Raw genomic sequence first — 25,072 nt, forward strand, 5'->3', positions numbered from 1 at the left:
TTCAACGACACCTATAGGGAAAGGACAGATACATTTAAACTAACTACAATTTTATTTTATTTTAGTTCACAAAATTACTGTAACAGGAGAGAGATGGGGACTCTAAAATTATTTCCACTATAGTTTTTGCTATTTTATTAATAATTTTTTTTTAATCGTTAACTAATTTCTTATATAAAATTCTTTTTCTGTATGTTGTAGGATTAACTATCAGTCTAATTTTCTCTACTTCTCGAATAATTTGAAAATTTCCCCTTACCAAATAGGGCGGTGGCACAGGGTCTAGCATCTAGGAATAAATTCAAAGTCCAAAGGTAAAAGTGCATGTTTTTCAATTAGATATCTTTTATTTACCGTTTTGACTTGAATTAGGTACTCAAAGTTCATTCCAAATTTCACCTTCTCTGCCAAAGTATAGTTTTTGTCCAGATCTGTTAAGACTTTCAAGTATTTGTAATGGCATTTTCTCAGGTAAGTTTTATTCCTCCTGGTTTAGAGAATTTTCAATTTTGACGAGTCTTTCTAGTTTGTCAGAACTGTTGCTAGAGCCAGTTTTAAACCTCTAGCTTCAAGAAATTACAGTGCTAAAGTTTATCCTAATGGGTATAATTTTGGTAAGTCTACATACATTTTAAGACTTCGCATCTATTCATTTGTATCTCAGATCTTAACGACACCCAAAAGGAATTCCAGGAGACTGCTCGAAAGTTTGCAAGAGAAGAAATTATTCCTGTGGCCTCTGAGTATGACAAAACTGGGGCATATCCATGGGACATTTTCAAAAAAGCTCACCAATTGGGTTTGGTGAATACCCATATTCCTGAGGAATTAGGTAAGAAATATTATATTTAACCAGAAATAAGTTTTGCAAGTTTTAAACTTGCATACCACAGGTGAAATTGGGAATTTTATGGTTGGTCTTTTCCTACAGGTGGTTTGAATATGGGAACTTTTGATGGATGCCTTATAATAGAGGAAGTGGCCTATGGTTGCACTGGAATATCTACAGCTTTAGATGCAACCTCATTGGGTGTAAGTTTTGTTTCAGAAATAAAACGGGGATGATCTAAAATATACTTCAATATCTCAAATTCCAAGTTTTATGTAAAGTTTTTTTCATGAAAGTTTAATTCTTTTTTGTTTGCTTGAAGTTGAGTTTTATGATTTTTACATTGTGGGGAAATATAGCTTCTAATTTATTTTCGTTGCTCTTTTTAAAACAGCAGTTGTCATTCATAGGCCATTTTCTCTTCCTAATATAGCTTAAAATGGTTTAGAAATAAGGAATTTTTATGTTAGTTGCTAGCTTGATATACAATGGCTCTTGAACAATTTTTAAAAACATCCAGCATATGTGTTTAAACCAAGTCAAGGCTGAATTTTTATAAACTCTTAACTCAACATGTTTTAAATTTCCATATTTTCATGGAACAAAATAATGATGTTGCAATTCAAATACCATTTGAATGCTGAGATTGGTAGAGTAATCAAGAAAAACCACATCAATCTTTTATTGATCAGGTTTCTTTCTTTCAAAGTAAAAACTGGTTTATCAGAATTTTTGGGTTGTGGTTGTACTTAAAGTATGTTTTGTATTGGAAAATGATGGAAAAAGCCACTCTCTTCTAGATGGTATTGGCTTGAATACATTTGATGGAACTCTCATTACTGAAGAGTTGGCCTATGGTTGCACTGGCATTAATGCATGTTTACAAATCACAGATATTGGAGTAAGTATGGAAAAAATGCCACGCCTTTCGTTAAAAACTAGTAGAACTGCAGAACTCTACTTTCTCCTTATATGTACAAAAAAATTCTTAATCTTACCCTTTTGCCAAGTTTGTCCTTGAGTTATAGTTTAACAGAATGTAAATTTAGGGTTTAAATATTGTAAAATGTTTTAGATCAGTTTCCTTAAATTCATTTTTAATGCATATTTTGAATCAGTTTTACAACCGAGCGTGAATGTGCCCAATCACTTTCAGCAAACTCCCGTATTACTAACCGGAAACAAAGACCAACAGAAGAAATACTTGGGAAGGCTGATTGAAGAGCCGTTGGTGGCTGCTTATTGTGTTACTGAACCTGGGGCCGGATCAGATGTAAACGGCCTTAAAACCAAAGCTGAAAAAAAAGGGGATGAATATATTTTAAATGGCCAGAAGATGTGGATTACTGGAGGAGGAGTTGCTAATTGGTAATAATTGCCATGTAGGAGTATTTTTGCTGTTTAAACTTGGGCATCTTAGGTATTTTGTCCTGGCAAGAACCAACCCAGACCCAAAATGCCCGGCTAGCAAAGCATTTACCGGTTTTATCGTCGAAAGAGAGTGGCCTGGTATAACTCCTGGTCGAAAGGTTATTTATTTAATCACTGCCTTATTTATCATCATTTTCCTAAGACAGAACTTCTATTAGGAAATCAACATGGGACAGAGAGCTTCAGACACTCGAGGTATCACCTTTGAGGACGTCAAAGTGCCCAAAGAGAATGTGTTAATTGGGGAAGGGCAGGGATTCAAAATTGCTATGGCCACTTTTGACAAAACTAGGCCTCCAGTAAGATTTTCGCAAAAAAATTTCGATTTTATATTAGAAAAAATATTTCAGGTTGCAGCAGCAGCTGTCGGTCTTGCACAGCGAGCATTGGATGAAGCTTCTAAATACGCCTTAGAAAGAAAAACCTTTGGAACACCTATTATTAACCATCAAGCTGTAGCATTTATGCTCGCAGAGATGGCGATAGGTAAGACACTTTTGCATACAAAACTAATTGAGAAAAAATAAATAATTATTTATCTGAAATAATAACTATTATGAGAATAACTTAAAATATTTAAAATTAGGGGTGGAGACTGGTAGATTAGCCTGGATGAAAGCCGCCTGGGAAACCGATAACAATATAAGAAACAGCTATTCTGCAGCGATTGCCAAAGGCTGGTGTGCAGATATGGCTAACAGATGCGCTGCTGATGCAGTCCAGGTTAGTTTTTTACATTTGACCGTTTTAGATTTTATAGGACTTTCTATTTTTTAGATTTTCGGAGGCAACGGTTTCAACAGCGACTATCCAGTGGAAAAACTCATGAGAGACGCGAAAATTCTACAAATTTATGAGGGAACGTCGCAGATTCAGAGGATGATTATTTCAAGACATATAGCCGAGAGAGCTAAAACCTTAGTTTAGGAATGTAATGCAACACAAGGGACTGAGGATTTTAATAAGAATTAAGTAAAATGAAAGAGTTATTATTTACTGCAGGTAATATGTATAAAGAAATAGTGTCTTAAATGGAATTTAGGTACATGAACAATGAACAATTTAAATATGTGCTATACTTGCTGAGCTGGATTGTTAATTTTTTCTTTTATTACGTTTGGTAATAACATTTTAAAAAGAAGTTGAGGTTATTGGAGTCGTGGAAATGCATACTATTCTCAGTTGAAAGTTAATCCATGATAAGGTATATTTTTTATCAAGGGCTCGAACAAGAACTTTTGTTATGTTTTTGGTGATAAATTTAGAGCCTTTCTCCGAATATAGGAAAATTTATCTTAAAAATTAATATAGAGAGAACTAAAGTGTATGAAAAATGACTAAAAACTTTCACAATTCTGCGAAAAAATAATTTGTCACCGAAAAGTCAACAAGGCTTCATCCGAGCCTTTAAATTAATTTTATTTTCACTTAGTTTTAACTGGAAATAGTATACAACTTCGCTGTTCCAATAATTCCTATTTGTGCATAGTGCGTATTTATTATTCCTAAACATAAAACGAAAAATTAGCAATTTATGAAAAGATATTTAACAACATTATATTTTTATAACGTTCTATTATATTAGGAAGGTGCTATACATTTATATTGTTATATAAATTAAGTTTTTAAAGCTCAAATTATTGGTATTTCTGAGAAATTTGTATCGTATATTGTAAAACTTCAAGAGTTGCATCCACCATTCTGCTGATGTTGGTAACTAATAAAATGTATGAGATTTCTTCATTATTTAATTATTAAAATTGTTTGAATTTAAAATTAAAATTGAGAAATGTTGAATTTAAGTAAAGGGATATTTAGTTCTATCCTTTAGGAAATAAAAATCTAGGCTTCAAAACATAAACTACTAATGTTCATTTTATAATCATTATAACACTCTCCCAAAAACTACTTATTTTAAAAAAATAATTCCGTATGGTAAGTAGACATTACAAGCAAATTATAAACATTTTTAAGGTGTCTCTAATTACGTTTGCTAACTCACAACTGGTGTGATTTAGAATTCCTTCAGTAATTATTTTGTTTATTATTGGTAGAGTGACGTCACAACCGTAGTTTATTAACAATTAACGGAAATTCTATTAAAATTTCGAAGCGAGGTGTCTGGCGCCATTAATTCAAACGCGAACTACCCACAATGCAATGGCGCATCGATATCCGTCTGCGAAGTCATGGGCGGTAATCAAATAAACAACTTTGAAATTGAATTTGTAATTTGAATTTTGGCTTGTTCTTTGAGACTTAACTTAAAATATTAAAACTTAGCTTCTGAATAGAAGGTTGAGTGAAAAAAATCCAGTTTTCAGCTTGCGTATTACTACTGCGTATTTTTTTATGGTTATTTTAGTTATTTAAGTTATTTGTTTAAATTTTGTACCATTTAGTTGCATATCGGTTTCATAAATTGTGGATTGGAAGATGTTTCGTAAAAATTATATTTATTTTGTTGTTCAGATCAAATAAAAATAAGTTATTAATTTGAATTTATAATTCATGGAATGTGTACATTTGATTACATCGAAACGCGCACTGACAGCTGGCAGCTGGTTGTCAAAAGTCACAAGTGACTGCAAAAGTGGATGGAGAAGTGGCCTACAGACCTATATTTTCGAAAACGTCGTGAATTTTCATGGTAAAAGAATTAAAAATTAGCGAAACGTTGGCGCGAATTTGAAGGTCAGAGCTGTTCAAGGCTCTGGGGCGCGTTTTTTTCGGTTATCATTTGCTGGGCAAGTGGGTAATTGTGTAAACAGTATGCACGACGAGACGCAAAGCGTTCCGGGCTCTGTTGCCGTTTCGACGGTGCCACAGGAGGAGGAAAACAGCTCCATACAAACCCTTTCCGTTGTCACATCGGAGGCCGATTTGGAATTGACCGCAGACAATGAAATATCCGAAATCCCAGTGCCTTTCTCAGTAATACCCACCACAAATGCAGGTTAGTATGATCTACCCAGTTTTGCAGGTTATACCTAGCAACCTCCTAAACCAGTTATGAGACCTCATTAGTCCTAGATTCGCTTTTAGTATTACGACTATCTAGGTAATAGCGAAAGCGACGGAAAGCGAAACTGTTCATGCATCATGCCACTTGAGCAGCTTTGTTTAATGTTGGTGAAACGCCCCATTACAATGCGATTTGTTGAGTCTCAGAGTAAAGCAAATATCAACCCCTTTTTTGACCTTGTGACCCAGAAATTAAATAATCAAGGAACTAGCAGCTATGCGCTTAAAACTAGGCTAGACAGTCCTAGACTATAGCATCATAATAGGTCAGGTTCAAGTGTACAGGTGATGTGAGGCAGAAAAGGACAGCCTCTGGTTGTATAACGCCTTTATGGGCGTGCGCACCTTCTATCACTACAGTAGATTGTACTGGGTGCATCAGCAATAATAGTAAATAGTAATGGGTTATTTACAGCATTTGGGTATTATTATTAGCACTAAATAAATATATTCCGATTTGAGGGGGCAGATCTAATTCCATTGAGTCTAATGTCTGATTTTAATTCAGAATTATGTAGGTGTTTCGATTCTGCTTGGAAATTCATTTTCTTGTTAGTACCTAGATTTTGGATGAGTCTAGGTGATTAGTCATAACTGACTTCCTCAGGACAATCCTCAGTAAAGTCTTTTCCCTTAAAAATGTGGTGTACATAAGCATTTTTTGTCAATGCCCTTTTTAGAAAATGAAAAAACAGTATATAGTGAAATTATTAATCATAGATTAAGTAGTTAAAATTTATTACCACAAAGTTTTGCAGAGTATTTTTTTACTTTTACAAATGTGGCAGAACACTTGTGGCACTGGAATTGTGTTTTTAAAGAAACCAGTTTAATTAAATGGAAACATGCACTCCAAGAACATGGATGTCACTATTAATAATAATGTCTTTGGAGTGCATGCCCATTTAATAATACTGGGTTGGTTGAAGGCACTACTATAGTGTTCCAATTGCTTCTACCACATTTGTAAATGTGCCTTTGATGTATGGCTAGTTTCCAGTAAATTCTCAATCAGGCAAGATACACTAGGAGGTATCTTTTTCTGCATTGCTGAAAGTTTTTTTTCTGAATATTATATCTAATAAGAATTTATGTCTGGTAAAAGAATATAAATACAACTGGCAGACACTCAGATTTCATCCTGACACCTTAAGATTAATCCACCAGACAAATACAAAATAAGATATCTTTCAGTGTTTTCTCAATACAAAAGGTCTACAAAAGAAACATCTCGATCAAAAAGTATTAAATTGAGTCAAAAATAGAAAATGCAGAAGAAAATAAACTATAAAGGGTACATTTTCTTAAATTTTTGATAGCATTGTGATGCTGATTCTCTATATGACATTTTGAAATATTAAAAATATAACTCAAGTCATTTCAATTTCACAGAAAAATATCAGGTTACTGAAAATTCTAAATAATAGGGAATAGGACCCCAAATTTGACAAAAAACTAAAAAATAGCATAAGCCTAACAAGTCTTTTTGAATCATCTTTTAAGCTTCAAGTTGCTAATGTGAATTTAAGAAAATGTACATCTATATTATATCTGGAAATATTCCCAATATTGGAATTCATTATTATTGTGATAAGGGTAGTTTCAACTGACAAGTTAAAGTGGAGTTATTAGGATATCAATCCTGAGGAGGGCTCCATTAAAGATTAAATTTTGAAATTACCCGATTTTCAGAATATCAATAAATTGTAGATGTGAAAATAAACTTTTGAATTACAATTTAATATAATTAGTGGACATTGGTTTTGCCTTTATGTACTATCCAGCAGCAAATTGTCTAAATCAATATCAATAATTCAAAATCTTTGGCAGTGGCGAAATCAAGAGGGTTGTCTTCTTGTATAACAAATATAATAAAAATAGGATTATATTCTCTTTTATTGAATCCTCCTCAGTATTGATACATAAAGAACCCTTGTTCAAGCAAATATGTAATGTTTTATATCTGTTCCAGTGCTAGGTCATTAGAATTTAAATAACATCCCAAATAAATAAATTGCCACTTTTAGAAATTTATTTAGCATTATGAACATATTTATGAAAATATTTCCATTTCTATATATATTTCCGAAATAGCACTGTTAAATTTACCCTTTGTTAGATCTATTTTTTAAAAGTTTAATCAATTATGCCGAAGGTAGGAATAATTCTTTGGGTTTCTGCTGTCGAAATCGCAAAAATCGAAATCACAGTGAGGCTATATATCAGAAACTAAAAGAGATTTTACGAAACTGAAAGACCTATTATAAGCTTGTTAGCGCAGTATTATGGAGCTAATCGAGGCGATTAATTAGAGCTAATAATAGATTATTTGCTTGTTCATCTGGTTACAGGTAAAAAACTGCACACATCATTTGCATCGTCACAAAGAAAAACATATTCAAAATAACACAGAAGTAAAACACAGAGGTACACAAAAGTAGAATTTTAAAGTAATCTAAAAAAGATGGTGGAGTTCGTGGATCCCTCTGATAAGAACAATTTCAAGGAATAAGGAAGTACTCAGGAAGCAGCGATATATATCCCAGATTTTAGATCAATAATCATGGACGTCTATTTACCACTCAGGTACTTCTAAACATTAAAAGAACATTCATGATGTATAGTGCAAAAAGTGTCATATGTAAAATAAAATTGTTTAAGACAATTCCTGCAAGATTCCATATGCTGTATTACAATTATAGTGCGAACTGTAGTTTTTTGCTTTTTCAAGTTCAACTTCCACCCCATTGCATTATCCCATCATATGAGACAATAGGAAAGTATGTTGTGGAATAGACTCATATAATCATAACATGAGATTTCTGCGACATACATAGTAGTGTTACCAATATACTGAATAACACCGATTCCACTTTCCAAATATGAATATTATGAAAATTACTGGCGTTTCGGGCAAAGAAAACATTAGAATATCAAAAAAGTTTTATTTAGCCGTGAACATTGCGGTTGAACATCTTCCTCTTGTTTGTCTGTCTTACGTTCGTCTTTCTCCATATTCGGTATGCAGAGTGTTTGGTAGAGCGATAGAAAGTTTTCAACGGGAGATAGATTGGGTCATATTGAATCTACATAACCACATTTATCGTTATACCAAGTCTCATCGTTTTTGAAATATCGCCCAAGGGGGGTAAGTAGGGAGGAAAGAGTGGAGGAGGCAAATAAATACGTTAAAAATGGAGAGTCCCAATTTGAAAATGGAATAAATTGATAATAATATCCTGTAAGTTGGAACCAGCACTATAAGGTATAAAGTGATTGTTACTTATTTAAATTTATCGCTTATATTCTTGTTGTAAGTAATATTTCCTTTTGTTTTTAGTTTTGTGAACTATAATTTTGTCATAATGTCATATATAATTTGAAAGAGTGAATATATAATGGAGAAGTTTTTAAAACTACCTGAATTTCTTGAGTTAATTCCGCATTGGAGATTTTTTAATGGCAATAAACTGGAACCGAATTATTTGAAGAGATTAATTTGCTTACATAATTGTTTGTGATACTAGTTTTGAATAACTTTTTGTTTTTCTTTATTAACATATATTTTTAAAATATTTTCGAAAACGGAAAGTATTTAATACTAAAAAACGTTAATTTAACTGTGGCAACTCAACTATTTCGTATAAAAATCTAAGAAGGCCTATATTTGAAAAACTATAAAACTTCCTGTAGGGGTAAATATGATTACAGTAGAACTCGGCTATACATACTTTTAAGGAACTTGGTCTGTCGTTCGTTATATGCGAGGGTTCGTTATAGACGACCAAGGGAAAAAACTTGTTGATTCAAAATTGTTGTTTTAACCATTTGCCAAATTATACAATTTTCCGTTGTAAATAGGAATATATTAAATGAGAAAAAAACAAAAATCTTAAATAAAATGGAAGTTTAGGTAAAAAAGAAATCTGTAATTTGATTCTACACCTTGTTTTTTCAATATTTCTTCAGTTATTTTGTTTTGCAAAAGATCTATCTCATTTAAAAAGTTTTCATTTTCTGGATAAGTCATCTGTACACAACATGCTAAAATCATCAAACCAGAAAGGCCCTCTTAAGCCGTGGAAATTAAAACTTCATCATTCTTGTCAATTTCTCCTCATCACTCGAACCGTTTTCTTATTGATCATTGGTAGTTAGTTGAACAATGTCAATATCATTAGGAAATTCCGTAACGTCCACGGGTTCATTAATCATGTTATATGCATTTAAGTTAATTTCCTCAAAATCAGAAATGTGCTGGTTTTTGGCCCATTCGCCTAAATTTCTAGAAGTTCGCTTACAGCAGCATCTCCCGACGGTCTGTTATAATCGAGTATTAGCTATATCTGAGTTTGTTATAACCGAGCAAAAGTATTAAGGGAACTTGGACGGGAGTTCTTAATTTGCTCGCTACAACCGAGAATTTGCGAGTCGAGTTCTACTATATAGGTTCGACACGACACCATTTATCTCCCATTGAATATTATTTATCGCTCCACTAAACACCCTGTATATAGGAGTATTATGCCTCACAAAAAGTATCGTGACAGGCACAATCGTTTTCCAGAGGTCACAGAACACCGAGTAACCCCCCCTCCATTAACTACCAACTACATATATCATAAATTTCGTCAAGACATTCACAGTTCACGGTCGTCTGCTAAAGCCAAAGTGCGACCTATTGATGATATTGATTCGACCCAGATAGCTCAAGGGTCGAGATAGAAAAGCCACTTCAGCAATTTTTAGTGCCATTATGGATAATAGTTGTTTTCGGATAAGCAGTTGAAATGTCTGAGGAAAGACTCACTGAAGAAAACGAGGATTAATTATCACCGCCCAAGTAACAGATTTGACCAGTGGGCAGCTAATATCATTTATTCCCATCAGTTGGCGTCAGGAACGCAGGCTGCCTCAAAATCACGAAAATAGAAGATGTCACTCTGGCTGTGTTGTGCATGTAGACATAGCAACGTTCTTTTGTAGCCGAAATGAAATATTTCAATCCGCACTAGCGTCATAACATTATGTATTTTATTAAAACAGAACTGGAATATTTATTAAATCAGATCGGAATACAAGATCATTTTCTCGAGCAGCATTGATATCCCTGGTTCCAGCCCAACTTAAAAAAACATCCCACCACGCTCATTATACACTTTTCGAAAATAGTACTCCCTCATTAAATGTTCCACCCAAAAAGACCATCCTCATCTTTTCGCATAAATCCCCCTGATTAGTGAACCGCCTTTTGTAAAATGTGCGTTTTCCGTTATGAATTAAATTTGTCATCAGATCATCTGATTTAATAATCGTTGGGTGGTCTCACTTATTTTTTCCCATAGCAATGAGTTAATTAACACCTTCTTGTTAAATTCTGTTCGGTACGGCTAAACGTACAGACATATTTGAAATCCATTATGATTCATTCAGATATGGCCTTTTTGTATTCATTGAGTTAAAAATTGGTGCACTGCATCACTTGCTAGCTTGTAGCAATTTATCTCAGTCAGAGCTGCAATCTTTGTGTTTTCCTGCGGGCACTCGTTATTTTTAACTCCCAAGGAGACATGCTTATCCAACAGGATTAAACTGCTTTTCCTACTCTATATCTGCGAAAGACCTTGCAGTTTTCAGCGGACATTAATTATTATGTCGTTCAACTCTCGAAAATACTACTTTACTATACTTCGTTGTTTTCACATTTTGATTACCCCTGGAGTTTTTGTGTGAATAATCAATGATTTCTCTTAAGATCCAACTTGAAAAACTGGGTTTGAACAAACAATGCGCACTCCCTAAAAATACCCCGACACCGGTTCCCATTCTTCTTTCTCCCTTTTTGTCCCGGATGCTCGAGGTGTTCCTTGTGCGAAGCCCTATTTATAGCTCCGCTGGCCCCTTGTCCTGATTCTGAGCCCCACGGTACAAATGGACTGTAAATCTGGAAGGCTGTTAGCGGAACAGCCATAGCATTTAATTTAAATTTGCGGGGAAGTGATTTCTTCTTGAATTTTGCCAGGGGCTATTTTTGGCAAATGGTTCTCAGGACTTCGTTTTTTCCCTGTCCAGGTTGAATTCGACATTCTAAGAGTCTGAGACGAAATTGGATTTTTTTCGCATATTAACAGAACAGAAAAGACTCCCGATCCGGGAAGATTTCTGATACATGCTATAAAAACTTGTATTATTACAGAGGCAAGTAAAACTGTAACATTAAGGTCAAGCAAACGAGACAGCATTAATCATACTTGCTGAATCTTTGAAAGTACATTAACGCCGAAACTATTGCCCAATGGAAGCGCCTTTGCCTCGTATACAAATTAAAAAAGTTACCTCAACGTGAGCACATGATTATTTAATGTTATATATTCCCATTAATTCACAGACAGGAAATTTCGATTCTAATAACATCATAACACCGTTGGTTTCATTAAAAAGCGACCTCACACGTTTAAAACTTAATGCAATTTAAATTAAGATCTATCGGTAAATCCGTTGGCAATGGGAAAAGAAAATGGCCCTCCTGGACGTGGGCGTGACCGGAATCGCCCGGAAAAAACCATTAATTCCTGGAAACTGGGTCGGCGAATTACGTCACTAGACGTAGTTGTGCCCGGAATCCGGGTTAGTGGGTCAATATGGGCCACTTCGGAGCGGCAAGTGCACCACCGGAGCTGAGGGAGGGTGGAAATTTATGGGCGATTGTTCTAGGTGGCGCGTGTCGTGTCACTTTAATTGGTCACGTCCCAAACGCCCTTCTAGAAAATGGGGCGCGAATCGATGCAGCAGAAAAACTGCCCGACTTTGTCGCAATTATTAATGCGTTATCGAAATCGAAAGCGATTAAGTTTCTCTCCGAGATTACCAGATTTGGTTCGTCTCGATTCACTTGTTCTCGCCGGTTAGTTGCAGCGAGCCCCTACCACGATCGACCCCAAAAAGTGCCTGACCATGACACAGTGACCACTTTTGCTCTCGTTTGAGTACCATAATCGCAGGAGTAATTTGGTTACGTAATGATGCGCTATATTTGGGTTCTACCCGTAATGGGAATTTGTGTACTGGGTGACCACCAATTTCTTTTATATCGGATGATACGAGCAGAAAAGGGAAGATAACAAATTCCAGGATGTCGCCATCGGAATCATTACATACCATTTCAGTCACATTGTGGCAACGTTGTGTAATTAGGTTTTTTTATGTAACATTCGTCAATTCTTCTTTATGTCCTTCGAGAAAGTTTCCTATTTAGACTCGCCCTTTTTAGGGATTAACCTATTCGACACTGAAAGTAGCGTTAAGTTCATAACTTTTATTGAGCAATCTCTCATTGCAGTGAAATTATTTTGAAATTCGTTTGAAATATGAGTTACAGTTTTTTATATTTCTTAACTCGATCTCATGTGAAGCGCCATTTGAATTTGCAAAAACACGAATATTATAAATTTCGTTTACCTCGAACTGCTCACCTGAAATGCAACTTTTCAATTCTGAAAAACATTAATTAAAACGTCTCTAATTTCGTTTCATTCCTTCTAACCATAAAAGTCTTAATGTTTACATTTCAAGAAGAAAATCGTCCAAAGCAAACTATCAGAAGTGCAATTTTTGGAATTATCAAATTCGGGGGAACTGCAGTTTTTTTTTAATTTTGTTTCACTCGAGCTTAAGTTTTTTGGTATTTTTGTGCAAAGAAAGTGAATGAGATTTTTTTGAACTTCACATAAACCAAATTTAAATTTTAAAAACCTTCGAAAACGTCTGCAAGTGGTTGGAAAATTGGTAGCCATAATAGTTTAAAAGCTTCAAGAGACTCATAAGGGCATATTTGGTACAATTTTCGACTCCTACGTTTCCATCTGACGAATAAACTAATATAAAACCGTAAGCTTATAGGATTCTGCCAAACCCTCATTAAGACTAATATTTATTCTATTGGAAGACAGCACCGCTGTTAAAGCCTTTACTGCCACCAAATCGATTTACGAGGGATGTAAAGGGTTTACATTTATACCCCTATAGAGTGCCACAGTATTTCATTATGAATACATGTCAGTGATTATTTTAGCGACTAATTATCAAAATTGAGACTTCTCTGCTCGTTTGTGTCAGAAGGGCTTCTCTGTTTTTATTTGTCAACAGCGGAGAGGGATGAAAGCAGAGATTAATGTTCGGGGATGGTTTTAATTATTGTTTGAAGAATGTCAGATCAATTTTGATCTGTAGAATAATATGTGTAAAACAAGTCAAGGAATTGTGAATAAAGACTTTGCTAAAAAATGGAGGATTTATAAATGGATCCTTTATTGTCGACCAACACTATCCCAAGGAGTGCTTCACGTCTCAAAAATGTAAATTGAACTCTAAAGGATCAAACTATTTTCGTGCTGGCAAGTTTGCTGGAAACATAGTTACTCTTTTCACTACGCCTAATAAGCTCAGCAGCATTTGAGTAGGTTCGCTCTAAGGGCTACTAGATCCATGTATTGACACCTTTAATTGGAAGATAATTTCCATAGAAATCGCGGAACTGGCTAATATTTTACCTTTATTATAAGGTTTCCTTGGATATCATTATATCGATAAAGTTCCCGGGACTTTGATATGTTATCCCTAAATCCGACAAAAGAATATAGATTTATCTGCGACATAAATCCAAAAATTCGCTACATTTTCCTCCCAAACCTTGACATAAATGTCAGGGCAAAAGGCGGTATCATTGCCACTGGGTTAGTGTGTCAACCAAACACATTTACATGCCCGATGTAATGATGAATCCGTTTTTGAAATTCCATTATTCCGTTTGTTATTACTGCTGGGAAACTATATTAACATAGGGTAGTTTGTTTTCGGCTAATTTCTCCAAGAATAGAGCATTTCTCCTTTTAAAAATATCACCTATTTTTACCTCCAATAACGGTGCTTAATTAGTTTTTAATTGTAATTCGTAATTTGTAAGTAACTAGGCCAGGGTAACGCGCGGCGCTCAAACCTTGAACATCTCCATTATAAAAAAAAAACCTATAGCTTTGTCATTCTTTGAATTATTTGCCGTGGTGCTTATCATTACTATTCGCATTTAATTGCCGTGTTTAACTTTTTTTTTTTACCTATCACCAGGGTTGTTATGTTTTAAACTGTTACTTTAACATTGTTGTAAATATGGTCTAAGGGTTTAAACTATGTTTTAAATAGAGTTTAAACCCTGTGTAAAATACTTCGTTTTGAACTCTTTTGACCGTTTAGTGCCCGACGGTACCTAACAGTCTTCCTATTATTTTCAACCACTGTTCTGTAATTTGAGCGTATTTCGACCACTTTTGCGAGTCAGTACTCGCAGGGAACGGATATCATTGGGATTGACGCGCATGCGCGAACTCATTTCCATTTTTCATCGTTATTAGTTCAAAATTTGTGTATTACGTGTATGAAATTCGGGTTAGTTGAACCTCTGGTAAACTTTTATTTTATACGACAATTTTTTTGTTATAAGAATTTTGTTTTGCGTTAATTAATTTTTAGCGACAGGTATGTGTTTTATTTAGTTTTAATTTTTATAATATATTTTTTTAATTCTTGAATTTTTCGTCACATCACCCAAAAACAACAAAAATGTGTAAAATGTGTTTTCCGCTTTTCTCTTGATAATAATATATGTATAATAAATTAAACAAATGATGATACTAACCTGGTTTTATTGTTGCACACAGATTTGCAACTGGAGTGTTAAACGCAGTGTAAAATTCAATATTAAAAAAACACTTCGCTTTCGAAAAATATACGTACTACATATTCTGAGACACAGACCATCAGATGAACTATTTTCCCTGAAGGTAACGTTACAGTGGTGGTTTAATCATTGTCGAGATGATCATACATTGCGTCCGGGTTTTCTGATCAGGAATTTAGACATGGTTAAAAAAACGATTTAAAGTGGATTTCTCTTACCAACACAGTTTCTAGTCGTTCTTGTGCTTAAGCTACAGGGAATTAACGTTTTCGAAAGAAATTATTTTCTTAATTTCCTTACTGCTTAATGTAAGTAAATGTGCTAAAAACAATAAAAAATACATCTGTAGTTTACAATAAAAACATGTTTTTTCTTAACATCACCATTTCGGCCAAACTTCCAGCCCCCCCTTCCGCCTAGCATCGCGGCATACATTATACATTTCCAACCGATTGCGTATCGCACATTTATACAAAAAATACTGATACCCATTAATAAATATCATTAAAATACAATGATGATGATAACATAAGCGAGTTGTTTTACTAGGCGACGGCCTTGGCACCATTCGCATCCACTTCGAATCAGATTCGCTCTCGTTGACCTACTAACCTACTGGTAATGAATCTAAGATGGTGATTTTTGCATTTGGTGCTGATCCGTGAGTAGGTCTTTAAGTATGTAATATAGAGTGAGTAAAGTTTTAAAATTGCTGTTTCCACACTTGGCCAACCTAAGGTTTTCTAGACAGTTAGCAAGGTGCAGAGCAGCTAATGCACAATATCAGGTCTGAAAATGAACTTTAGAAATTAGATTTTTGCACAATTATTACTGCAAAATCAAAGAAATGTTCAAATTTTATGCAATGGAATGCCCGCGAAAAATTTGAATGTAATTTTTGATTTTGAAGTTGGCAGCGTAATGGTGTTGACCAATCATTTCAGCCTTGACATTGCGGTGAGACTTTTGTTTTATATTCATGCCCAGCATGTGCATTGTTTATATCAATTTTAGTGTTTTTAGTAGGAATCGTATAAAAATGTTATGCATAAATCAGCAAATGCATTCTTCTTGTAAGTATTTTTTATCTTCAATTGAACGAGGGCTGTGTTAAAATTTCTCAATTGTAAACTGAAATTTTGCGAGTGTACAATACATACGACCATTTTGTATATTGTTTTCGGGGATAGTAGTCGGACATTTTTTGACAGTTCAATTCGAATTTTCGTTTGCATTCCGGAGATATCAGTGATGATCGATTTTTTTTTATTTTTACAAAATTATCATTATCCACCATTATTGCAAATTGCAATCATTTGAATGCATGCCAGAAATGAAATTTTTTGGTGTTGGCGGTGCCAGTCAGGCAGGAGGCAACAAACATGTCATTTAATCATTTGTTTCATTTCACCGGTCCGGATGCCTGCATTATTTACAATTATAAATTTATTTTTTTTATCTTAGAAATTTTTCCAAAAACAGTCCACCGATAAACTTTTCACAGGAAAGATCGATACAGCAACATTTTTCGTTATTTGTGAAGGCCTGTATTTCAGAAAGGCAGTAGCCCAGTATTTGTCAGATTAGTTTTAATGAGGTTGAAGCAGCTACGGTCGATATCTTGGAACTTTTTGGTGGATTTTTTTTTAATTTGACGGAAAAAATATTCGCATTTTCTTATAACTTGTATCGCAGAAATATTAATGCCGATTTTGTTAAGATAAATGTCACTACAAGTTCCTACCTTGTAAAATCAGGGACGCAGTCAATGATACTTCATAAATCGCTTATCGATATACGACTCAGTTGTAATATTTTTCGTAGATTGCGTTGCTACAAACCAAAATAAAAAAATGTTTTTCTTTCGGAGCTAATTTATGCTAATTACTCTACACTTGCATGCTAGAAATTGAAATCTATGTCAGAATTGAAATTTAATGTTCCCATTAATAACAGCTCTCTTTAAAATTTATTTGATTGGTACTCACGCAAAAGGCAATTACAAAATAATTATGGATACGTAACATGAAATAACAATGGATACAAGTAATAATGGTAAATAAATATTAGGCGTGTTTCAGCTAGCAATCCGCGACAGTTTGAGGATTCTTCGAAACTGCGTAAAACACGCATGCGTGAACCATAACAGTTTTAAAAATCGAAATCGTTGCGTGAACGTCCGCGTTGGTTTAAAAATTTGAGCAACTACGAGCACGTAAACAATAAAACACAGACACGTGCAATATAAACTACTGGTAGATGGAAAATAAAGTACGGCTGCAGAAAATCGGGCACGAGACCAACTACAGTAGCTCGAGATATCAGCCACTCTAAAAATATTCATAAAGCAGGTCTCCCATGCACAGTTTGCAAGCAATCCTCAAATCGTTCTGATCGTCATCAAACTATCAACAAATTCGGCACACTAAACAGTTAGAATGAGTCAGAGTTTTGGACATTCATTGCCCGAACGCTAAATGTGTAAAACGCAGGTCCATAATCGTCAATCGGCATTGCTATCGTCAAAATATAAATATTCAAAATTCGAATATGTCTGATATGAAAACAGAACTAAGAGAGTTTATGAATTCAGCGATTAGCTGAAAGGTCGTTCGCTTACAGTTAGGATAATCGAGCAAGACAACAACCCAAGACCCAAACGAAGGAAACCCATCAATAGTAAAAATCCAAGGGAGACAGCGAAGTTAAAGTCCCATGTATTCACGTTTTTTTCTTTGAAAATGTTGGTTAATAAAAATTAATTCAATAACATTATGCGATAAAATGTTTCTTTTCGTTTAAAGATTTCATGCGAAAGGATGCTTATTTCAATTAGACTGCGTTGACCTAACAGGAACATCAAGATTGACACTTCAAAGAGTACTTAGAGCTCAAATTTATGGTGTCCCGGTGTTAGAACGCGTGGGCAATTTCGGTCGTAAAAGGTGTACAACCCGCAGAGACCATCGTCTGGTTAATCTGTATGTTCCGAGTAGAAGAATATTAAATGCATGGCAAGCAAGGGCGAGACTGCACGCAACAATACAAATGAGAACATCAACCGAGACTATTCGGACGAGCTAGGCATGAATACTTGAAGACGAACCCGAACTAACCCGGTCACCGCGTTTCTCGTAGAATATGAGCGGAAGAGCATTAGAACTCGGGAATAGCTGGATCAAGTGGTTGCGTGTTTTCCGATTCATGTCGATTTACATTTCATGGATGTGACCAGTGAATATTAATGTGGAGACTAAGGAATTAACGACATGTCGAAGAAAACGTGGAAGGTCGCATGCCAATCGGTGGTTCAGGTGCGAGTGTGTGGGATGAAGTGATAACGAATGGAAAACGGATTTGATGGTTTTAATCAAACAGACCATGTATGCGATTGGGTATCGTGATTTCTGAATAAATGAATTCGTTGTTTCCTTTGCTCAGAACTTCCGTGATAAATCTGTCCTGATAGGCGATGGCGGTTTTAAGGAAGAATGACGGAAGAAAAAATGAAAGAATCGTAAAAAAATCAGAACGAAAATGTCATCGGGCGAATGAGATGTCCTGTTGGGTCTCAGGATATAATTTGATAAAACATCTGCGGAAGAGAATCAAACTGCGCGATCATAAAGACCCAATGCATTTCCGACAATGGTATTGTTGCATTGTACCTAATACAAAAGTCCCTATAGATTTCGATTTTTCCGTTCGATTTATTGTGAACTAAGAGTAAAAATCGAAATTTATCGTCTGGCATGACGACAGTGGTCGACGGTTGATGTATGTTTTTACAATTGCGGCGCGAGGTGGCGGGCGTCACTTGCCATGTCCTACTGACCCACTTACCCAATGACATTGGCACCACTTTTATTTTCATTTTACGATTGCACAACTTAAACGGTTAGCGTGATATCACTTGAATCCACTTAATCGTGGATCTCTTCTTGTAAATTCGCTGACGGGCGGCAGTGGCGTCGAGCCGATATTTCATCATCAATCATCATTTCTTTTATCGAAAATATCGTGTCTGAACATTATTTGGTGTAAAGTCACTTTGGATCTGAACGGAATTTGTTAATGTGGCCTATATGCTAAATTAGCATTTTCCCTTGTTAACATGGCCTTACAATTGTTTTTCTACCAATATTTGCGCGTTAAAGCCACTTAGTTAATTAGTATGTTTCGCAATATGAGACTCGAAGTCTTGAAGGGCTGCAGAGAAGAAATTATTCCTCATTTGGTTCATTAAATGTATGCGGTATGCAATTATTGTAAAGAAATATTTAACCCAGATATCTTAAATGGTTCCGACCGTGACACACTGACCACTTTTACTTTCGATGGATGTACTCGTTGGATATACCATAAAAGTGTGATTAGCGTAAACATATGCCGAACCTACCTTAATTATTATACAATATACATAGTAATATGCGCCCACTTAATTTCGGGGATTTCTATCAAGGCCGTTTTCTATTGATAATATTGGTAATTTGTTTCAGGTAAGAGCGATTGACAGAGAAATCAATTATGCGAGCTCCGAATTCCAAGTGGTAAGTGATTTTATGGTAATCTATTCAGCACCCTGACCCAATTTCCAATAGCTTGAAATTTTTCCTCGTTAAATCGGAATTCGCGCTTTTATCGTACTTTGCGAGAAAGACAAAAATTCTTTCACTACCGTAAAACAGAACCGTAAGTTCATTAATAATTAAAAAGACCAAATGCATGAGGTGGGTCTTTGTTTACCAGCGTGTGTGACCCAACGCAAAAAATCCGAACACACCGGCAACATATTTCTGTCATATTAGTCAGCTTTGATTGATAGTTACGGGGCGTGAAATTGCAATTAATGTTGCATGATTCAATGCAAATTTTGTTAAAAATTGGGTTGAAAAATTTTGTTTAAAGCCGTCGTTTTTTCTTTTCGAAAAGACGCGAATTACGCAAGGATTTAATGGAGTTGAATTGTGTTCGATACTGGGTGGTGTGTTTAATTAGAAAGGGCGTAAACGCGTGAAGACATGCGTGAAATTGGGGGGTAAGAGAGCGTGTTGTGCTGAATTTGTAGTAAAAGAAAAATGGTCGAAATTAAAATTGCGTAACTGAAAATTTCAATTCCTCGGAACCTATTTAGAGGAATCACTTCAGTACCTCTACTCTTATTTTTTAATTGCATTATATAACTTTATGGTTTTAGCCATTGGAGATTCGGTGAAAGGATTTTGATGGTTTCGAGAAATTTGGTTCTAACATTACAACGGCTTTTGTAACTGAATCCGAAACTGCATCACCTAATATTAAACTGGTCTTTTAACATTCTACTGTAAATTATCTTCCGAACTTCCAGCTTCAACTTCCTTTGCATTTCCATCATCATTACTACCTTAACAAAAGTAACCCCAAACAGTTTTATTAAGAAAGTTTTGGATGTTGTTAGATATCAAAGTAAATTAAAAAAAAAACTCCATGGAAAGCTCTGTTTTTATTACTTAAAATTCGAAATATCTCAATACTTATTATTTCGAAAAACTGCTGGGGCCGATATTTTTTCGGAGACGTCTCTAATATTGGAATCACGAAGAGATTAAATTTGAAATAATTAACATATTATTCTGAAAAATTAACATTTTAAGCACTCTTAATGTTCCATGGACCTGGTGGTCTTGCTGGAGAGTCCATAATAATATTCTGAGCGATGAAAATCGTTGAAGTACGAAAAGCCTCCAAGCAAAGCCACTAAATCAAACTACGTGGCGTAAGTAATAAAAATCTCAAAAATTTCTCGGTTCTGACAGTTTGTTTAAAAAGCTTTAAAAACTCAAATTGTAGATGGATTAAATCTGAGAATAGCAATTAGTTTTCTGAAAAATCAAACGCCTTTAATTTTTCATTTTTCTGTTAGTTTTCTAATGAAGCAAATAAATCAAAATTTAAAGGTCAACTATAGCAAAGTTGTCAAGTTGATCAGTGTATCTCGAGGTTAATTTCCATGAATATCAAGGAACTGTCCCTGCCGTAATTTCGTCGTTTCCATGGAATTAATTCTCCTTGTACAGTTAATTGGATTTAAATCTTATAGTCTTAAGGACTACATGAATCTAGAATTAATAGAAATACCAACGAACAGACTAATATGCGTCATGTTCTATTTCAAAGTTTGTAGAAAAATTAGTTCGCAATTATAGTTAACACAAACTGCTACAACTTATAGGACGATTTGCACTCGCCTTTCAGAAGATTATTTCGTATAGGGAAAGTAGCCCGCATATCAGTGCTACCCATGCAATTGGTCTCTTCGCAAAATCATATTGGGTCGCCCCCATAGTCTAATGATGAAAAATCCACGACATGGTTATTCAGTTGCATAACTACCACCATTTCAACTGCAGTACTCAAGATAGAATTATATGATACAATTTGGTTTTCTTGGAGGCATCTGTTAGTTCGCAAACAAACCTGAGCTGTGCCCCCATTAATATATTATTATTTTACTAAAATGGGCCCATTCGATTCATTTCTCTCGCTCGAGCACTTGAAATATGGAGCGCTGTGACCCAGATACCCACTGCACTAGACCCACTTCGGAAAGACGTCCATGGACACCCGCCTCTCGGATTTTTATTGCAAAATTACTCGAGATTCGTAAAAACGATGTTTAAAACTTTCAACAGGCGGACTGCAGGAACTGTAATTTCGCAGGCGCGAATAACAGCTTGTAAGATATGTAGTGTGTGTGTGTGTGTGTGTGTCTGGATCTGGTTTAAAATTAGAGCGGGAAAATGGGTCAATGCGACCCACTAACCCGTTAAACTAGACCGAATTCCTCAATTATTTCTTATCGGGGGAAACATTGCTATTTACGGTAATTACCGGCAATATTATGCGAAATTGCGCGTGTGTGCGCGACAGTTATGGGGTCTGATTAAAAAACTCCATTATCCTTAATGAGATCGCATGAGACGATTTCAAGTGTAATTGGGGCATCGGGACAAGGTTTTTTATGGTGGTTATGCGTTAAAAAGTATTGGAAAAAATACTCTCAAATGTCCCGTCTTTCAAACAACTCACTAATCTGATAATACACTACACAGGATGTCCCATAAATGCTTCATTATTTTTCAGGAGGTGATAGTACATTGAAAAATAACGCGGTTCCCCATTACAGATTATGTTCCAGTAATGCTTCATTAGGAAGATATAGGGTGTTAAAGTTTTAATAAAACATATGTTTATTGGTATATTCAAAACCGCATGAGATATATAAATGAAATTTAGTATATTTTGACAGTTAATGTAGACGCACTGGTTAATACAAAAATATTATATTTAATTTCACCAGTGGCCTGTGGACGGACACATCTCAGTACGTTTTTAAAGAAGAAAATGGTGCGCTACTGCCTTTTTTTAAATAAAAATTTTATTTTGGAAATTTCATTTCATTTAGAAGAAAAACACTCGTTCGACTCTTTTCCATCGGGTGCATCCTTTACCAGTGAAAAAAAATAAAAAGTAGAGAGCAGTTAGTAGTAAGGGTTGTGGGCGCCTGCATATACGTCCAAAACACACCTGGAACATTTCAACGTGTTAGGATATCAATGAACAGGCGAGCTAAATTGTGTCTTGACCAAAATGGCTTCCAATTTCAGCAATTTCTGTAATTTTGTGGGATATAAATAACAATTGGAATACATTCAACATTAATAAAACCATGTAGAGAATATCGTGTATGTAGATGGTTTATATTTTTTTTAATTGCAAACAATGCGTGAGATAAGTCAAGTGAGCATGTTTCTTCTAAATAAAATGAAACTCCTAAAAATAATTTTTATTTAGATAAAAATAAGCGGCGCACAAATTTTTCTTTGAAAATGTGCGGAGCCATACCCGTCCGCACGCCACTGCTGAAATTAAAAATAGTCTTTTTGCGTAATCAAATACTTCTACGTTCACTGTCAAAACATGCCAAATTTCATTCACATAAACCACGCGGTTTGAAGATATCGATAAAAAATTTATTTCTTAGTAAAACACCCTGTATCTTCCTAATGAGCATTAATGGATATGGTTTACATGGGAAACCATGCGGTTTTTGAATGTACTATCGCCTCTTAAAGTATAATGAAACATTTATGGGACACTCAGTATAGCGCACATACTAAATCTGACAGTTTTTTTTTAAACAGCTGACATTTAATAACATTAATAGTGTTTTCGACTTACTGCTATCGGTTAATCTGCCGACACTTGAGAGACGATTCAAATCTTCGATTTTAAAAGGTCAATCGTTCACAATTTGAATTGAAAAACCATTTGGAAAACGGTTTTGAACTATAGTTTCTGTGCTTCTGGGCCGATTAAAATTTTTTACCATAGACTATGGTGGGGGTAGGTCTCAATAGTGCATTTGATACTATTGATAGCACCCAACTATTTCCAAGTTCCCACTCAATCCATAATTCGAAATTAGTGGTTCACGATCCAAAGTGAGCTGGAGATTCGAGTGCGTTCGCTTTAAGTCTAATTTCTGTGGCCACAGATCCTTTATGGAGGAACCGGACATTGAACGAAAAGCCATAAGCCGAAAACGTCAGTATTATCAGATTATGATACAGCAACCAGCATTAAAGACACAGCCTGAGATGGAGTTAGTTGTTGCACTTATCATGTTTGCAATAAATTAGTTTTTTGTAGATTCGTCGGTTTCGGTTAAGATGACGATCAATTTTCTCGATCAATCATCAAATGAATTTGATTGAATCTTAGCCCGGTTTGGCGATTTTGCAAGCCGTACTGCTCTTTCCCTGCCGCAAACTGTGTCATTCGCCACATTCGGTTACGCTTCAAGAGTGTCCTTGTCTGCGCCGACTAAATATAAATTTTTTAAATACTTTTTTAATCCGTGCCACTTGCAGATTTAATTACAAACGCGCCTCGAGGAGGAAATTGAATCCGAGATGAACATCTGAAATGGATTTTTTTTGTGAATTTTTTGTCAGGTTACACAATTTTTGAAAATATTTCCCATTCAATATATTCGGTTTTATTTGTTGCTAAAGAAAATTCGAAAATATTGACCTGTTTTGACAAGTTTTCAAAAACTCGAAACGTCTTGGGACGCCCTCGGAGGCTTTATTTTATCATATACAGGGTGGTCATTTAGTGCGGTCTCGGAAGATTACGGCTAAACCATTTAATATTTTGAATTTCTTTTTTTTGCGTTATATAGAACTCGATTATGGGTGCATTCTAAAATTGTTTTCGTTTTATACAGGGTGTTCCAAATAAGTGAAAAATATCGAAGTTATGTTTTTTTTAAATAGGACACCCCATATATTAATATCGTTTTAGATTTCTTGAGAAAAATAAATGTAAGTTTCATTAAGGTTTACTTGTCCCAAATCTAAAGGATTTCGAAATAATTAAGTTTTTTTAAAAAAATCATGCAATTTTAAAAACTTTGTTTTGAAGGAAGTTTAAACTGGAGTAAATCGAAATTCATACCAAACCTTAGATATGAGACGTATTTTATGCCAGAATTATTAAAATTGAAATATCTCATACAGTGCGTCCAAAAAATAACATGAAAATTGCATTCTTTTTGAAAGGAAATAACTTGCTTAATTTAAATAGAACACCCCATATTTTATTACTCGAAATAAGAGATAAACATATGACTAATCAAAAATCGTAATTTTGCTACCTTTTCTTAAATCGTATTTTTCGAAGAAAACCTGTACATTTAGGTATAGGAAGGTGTAATGATTTTTGATTAGTCATATGTTTATCTCTTATTTCGGGTAATAAAATATGGGGTGTTATTTAAAAAAACATAACTTTGATATTTTTCACTTATTTAGAACACCCTGTATAAAACGAAAACAATTTTAGAATGTACTCATAATCGAGTTCTATATAACGCAAAAAAAAGATATTCAAAATATTAAATAGTTTAGTCGTAATCTTCCGAGACCGCACTAAATGACCACCCTGTATATATGTATATACAGGGTGGTCCACTTTTTTGTAGCAGGATTTTAACAGTCGATAGACAAACT

General features: G+C 34.8%; 2 protein-coding genes across 5 annotated transcripts in view; both read left to right on the forward strand.

Annotated features, from left to right (window-relative positions):
* Positions 1–113: 113 nt before the first annotated feature.
* Positions 114–4,121, forward strand: Mcad (Medium-chain acyl-CoA dehydrogenase). 2 transcript variants are annotated; one of them, XM_066295226.1, is made up of 11 exons: positions 114–314; positions 373–471; positions 527–614; positions 665–832; positions 1,630–1,730; positions 1,986–2,197; positions 2,250–2,358; positions 2,419–2,559; positions 2,611–2,746; positions 2,847–2,983; positions 3,038–4,121. In XM_066295226.1, exons 2-11 carry the CDS (start codon positions 457–459, stop codon positions 3,185–3,187), a joined length of 1,257 nt encoding a protein of 418 aa, XP_066151323.1. In that variant the 5' UTR covers positions 114–314; positions 373–456; the 3' UTR covers positions 3,188–4,121. The 2 variants fall into 2 exon arrangements, with proteins under 2 accessions (XP_066151323.1, XP_066151322.1); XM_066295225.1 differs by lacking the exon at positions 1,630–1,730 and adding an exon at positions 932–1,032 and having other exon boundaries at positions 124–314.
* Positions 4,122–4,835: 714 nt separating this feature from the next.
* The window catches only part of ftz-f1 (ftz transcription factor 1), a 78,642-nt gene continuing 58,405 nt past the window's right edge, over positions 4,836–25,072 (forward strand). For 2 of the 3 annotated variants that reach the window (XM_066295213.1, XM_066295214.1), the window contains exon 1: positions 4,836–5,216. In XM_066295213.1, coding sequence (XP_066151310.1) covers positions 5,033–5,216 — 184 coding nt within the window. In that variant the 5' untranslated portion in view covers positions 4,836–5,032. Of the gene's footprint in view, positions 5,217–19,516; positions 19,568–25,072 lie in introns of those variants that run through there. The other variant, XM_066295216.1, reaches the window with a different exon arrangement.

This window comes from Euwallacea fornicatus, chromosome 22 (genome assembly GCF_040115645.1).
Source record: "Euwallacea fornicatus isolate EFF26 chromosome 22, ASM4011564v1, whole genome shotgun sequence".
In the NCBI taxonomy this organism is placed as follows: domain Eukaryota; kingdom Metazoa; phylum Arthropoda; class Insecta; order Coleoptera; family Curculionidae; genus Euwallacea; species Euwallacea fornicatus.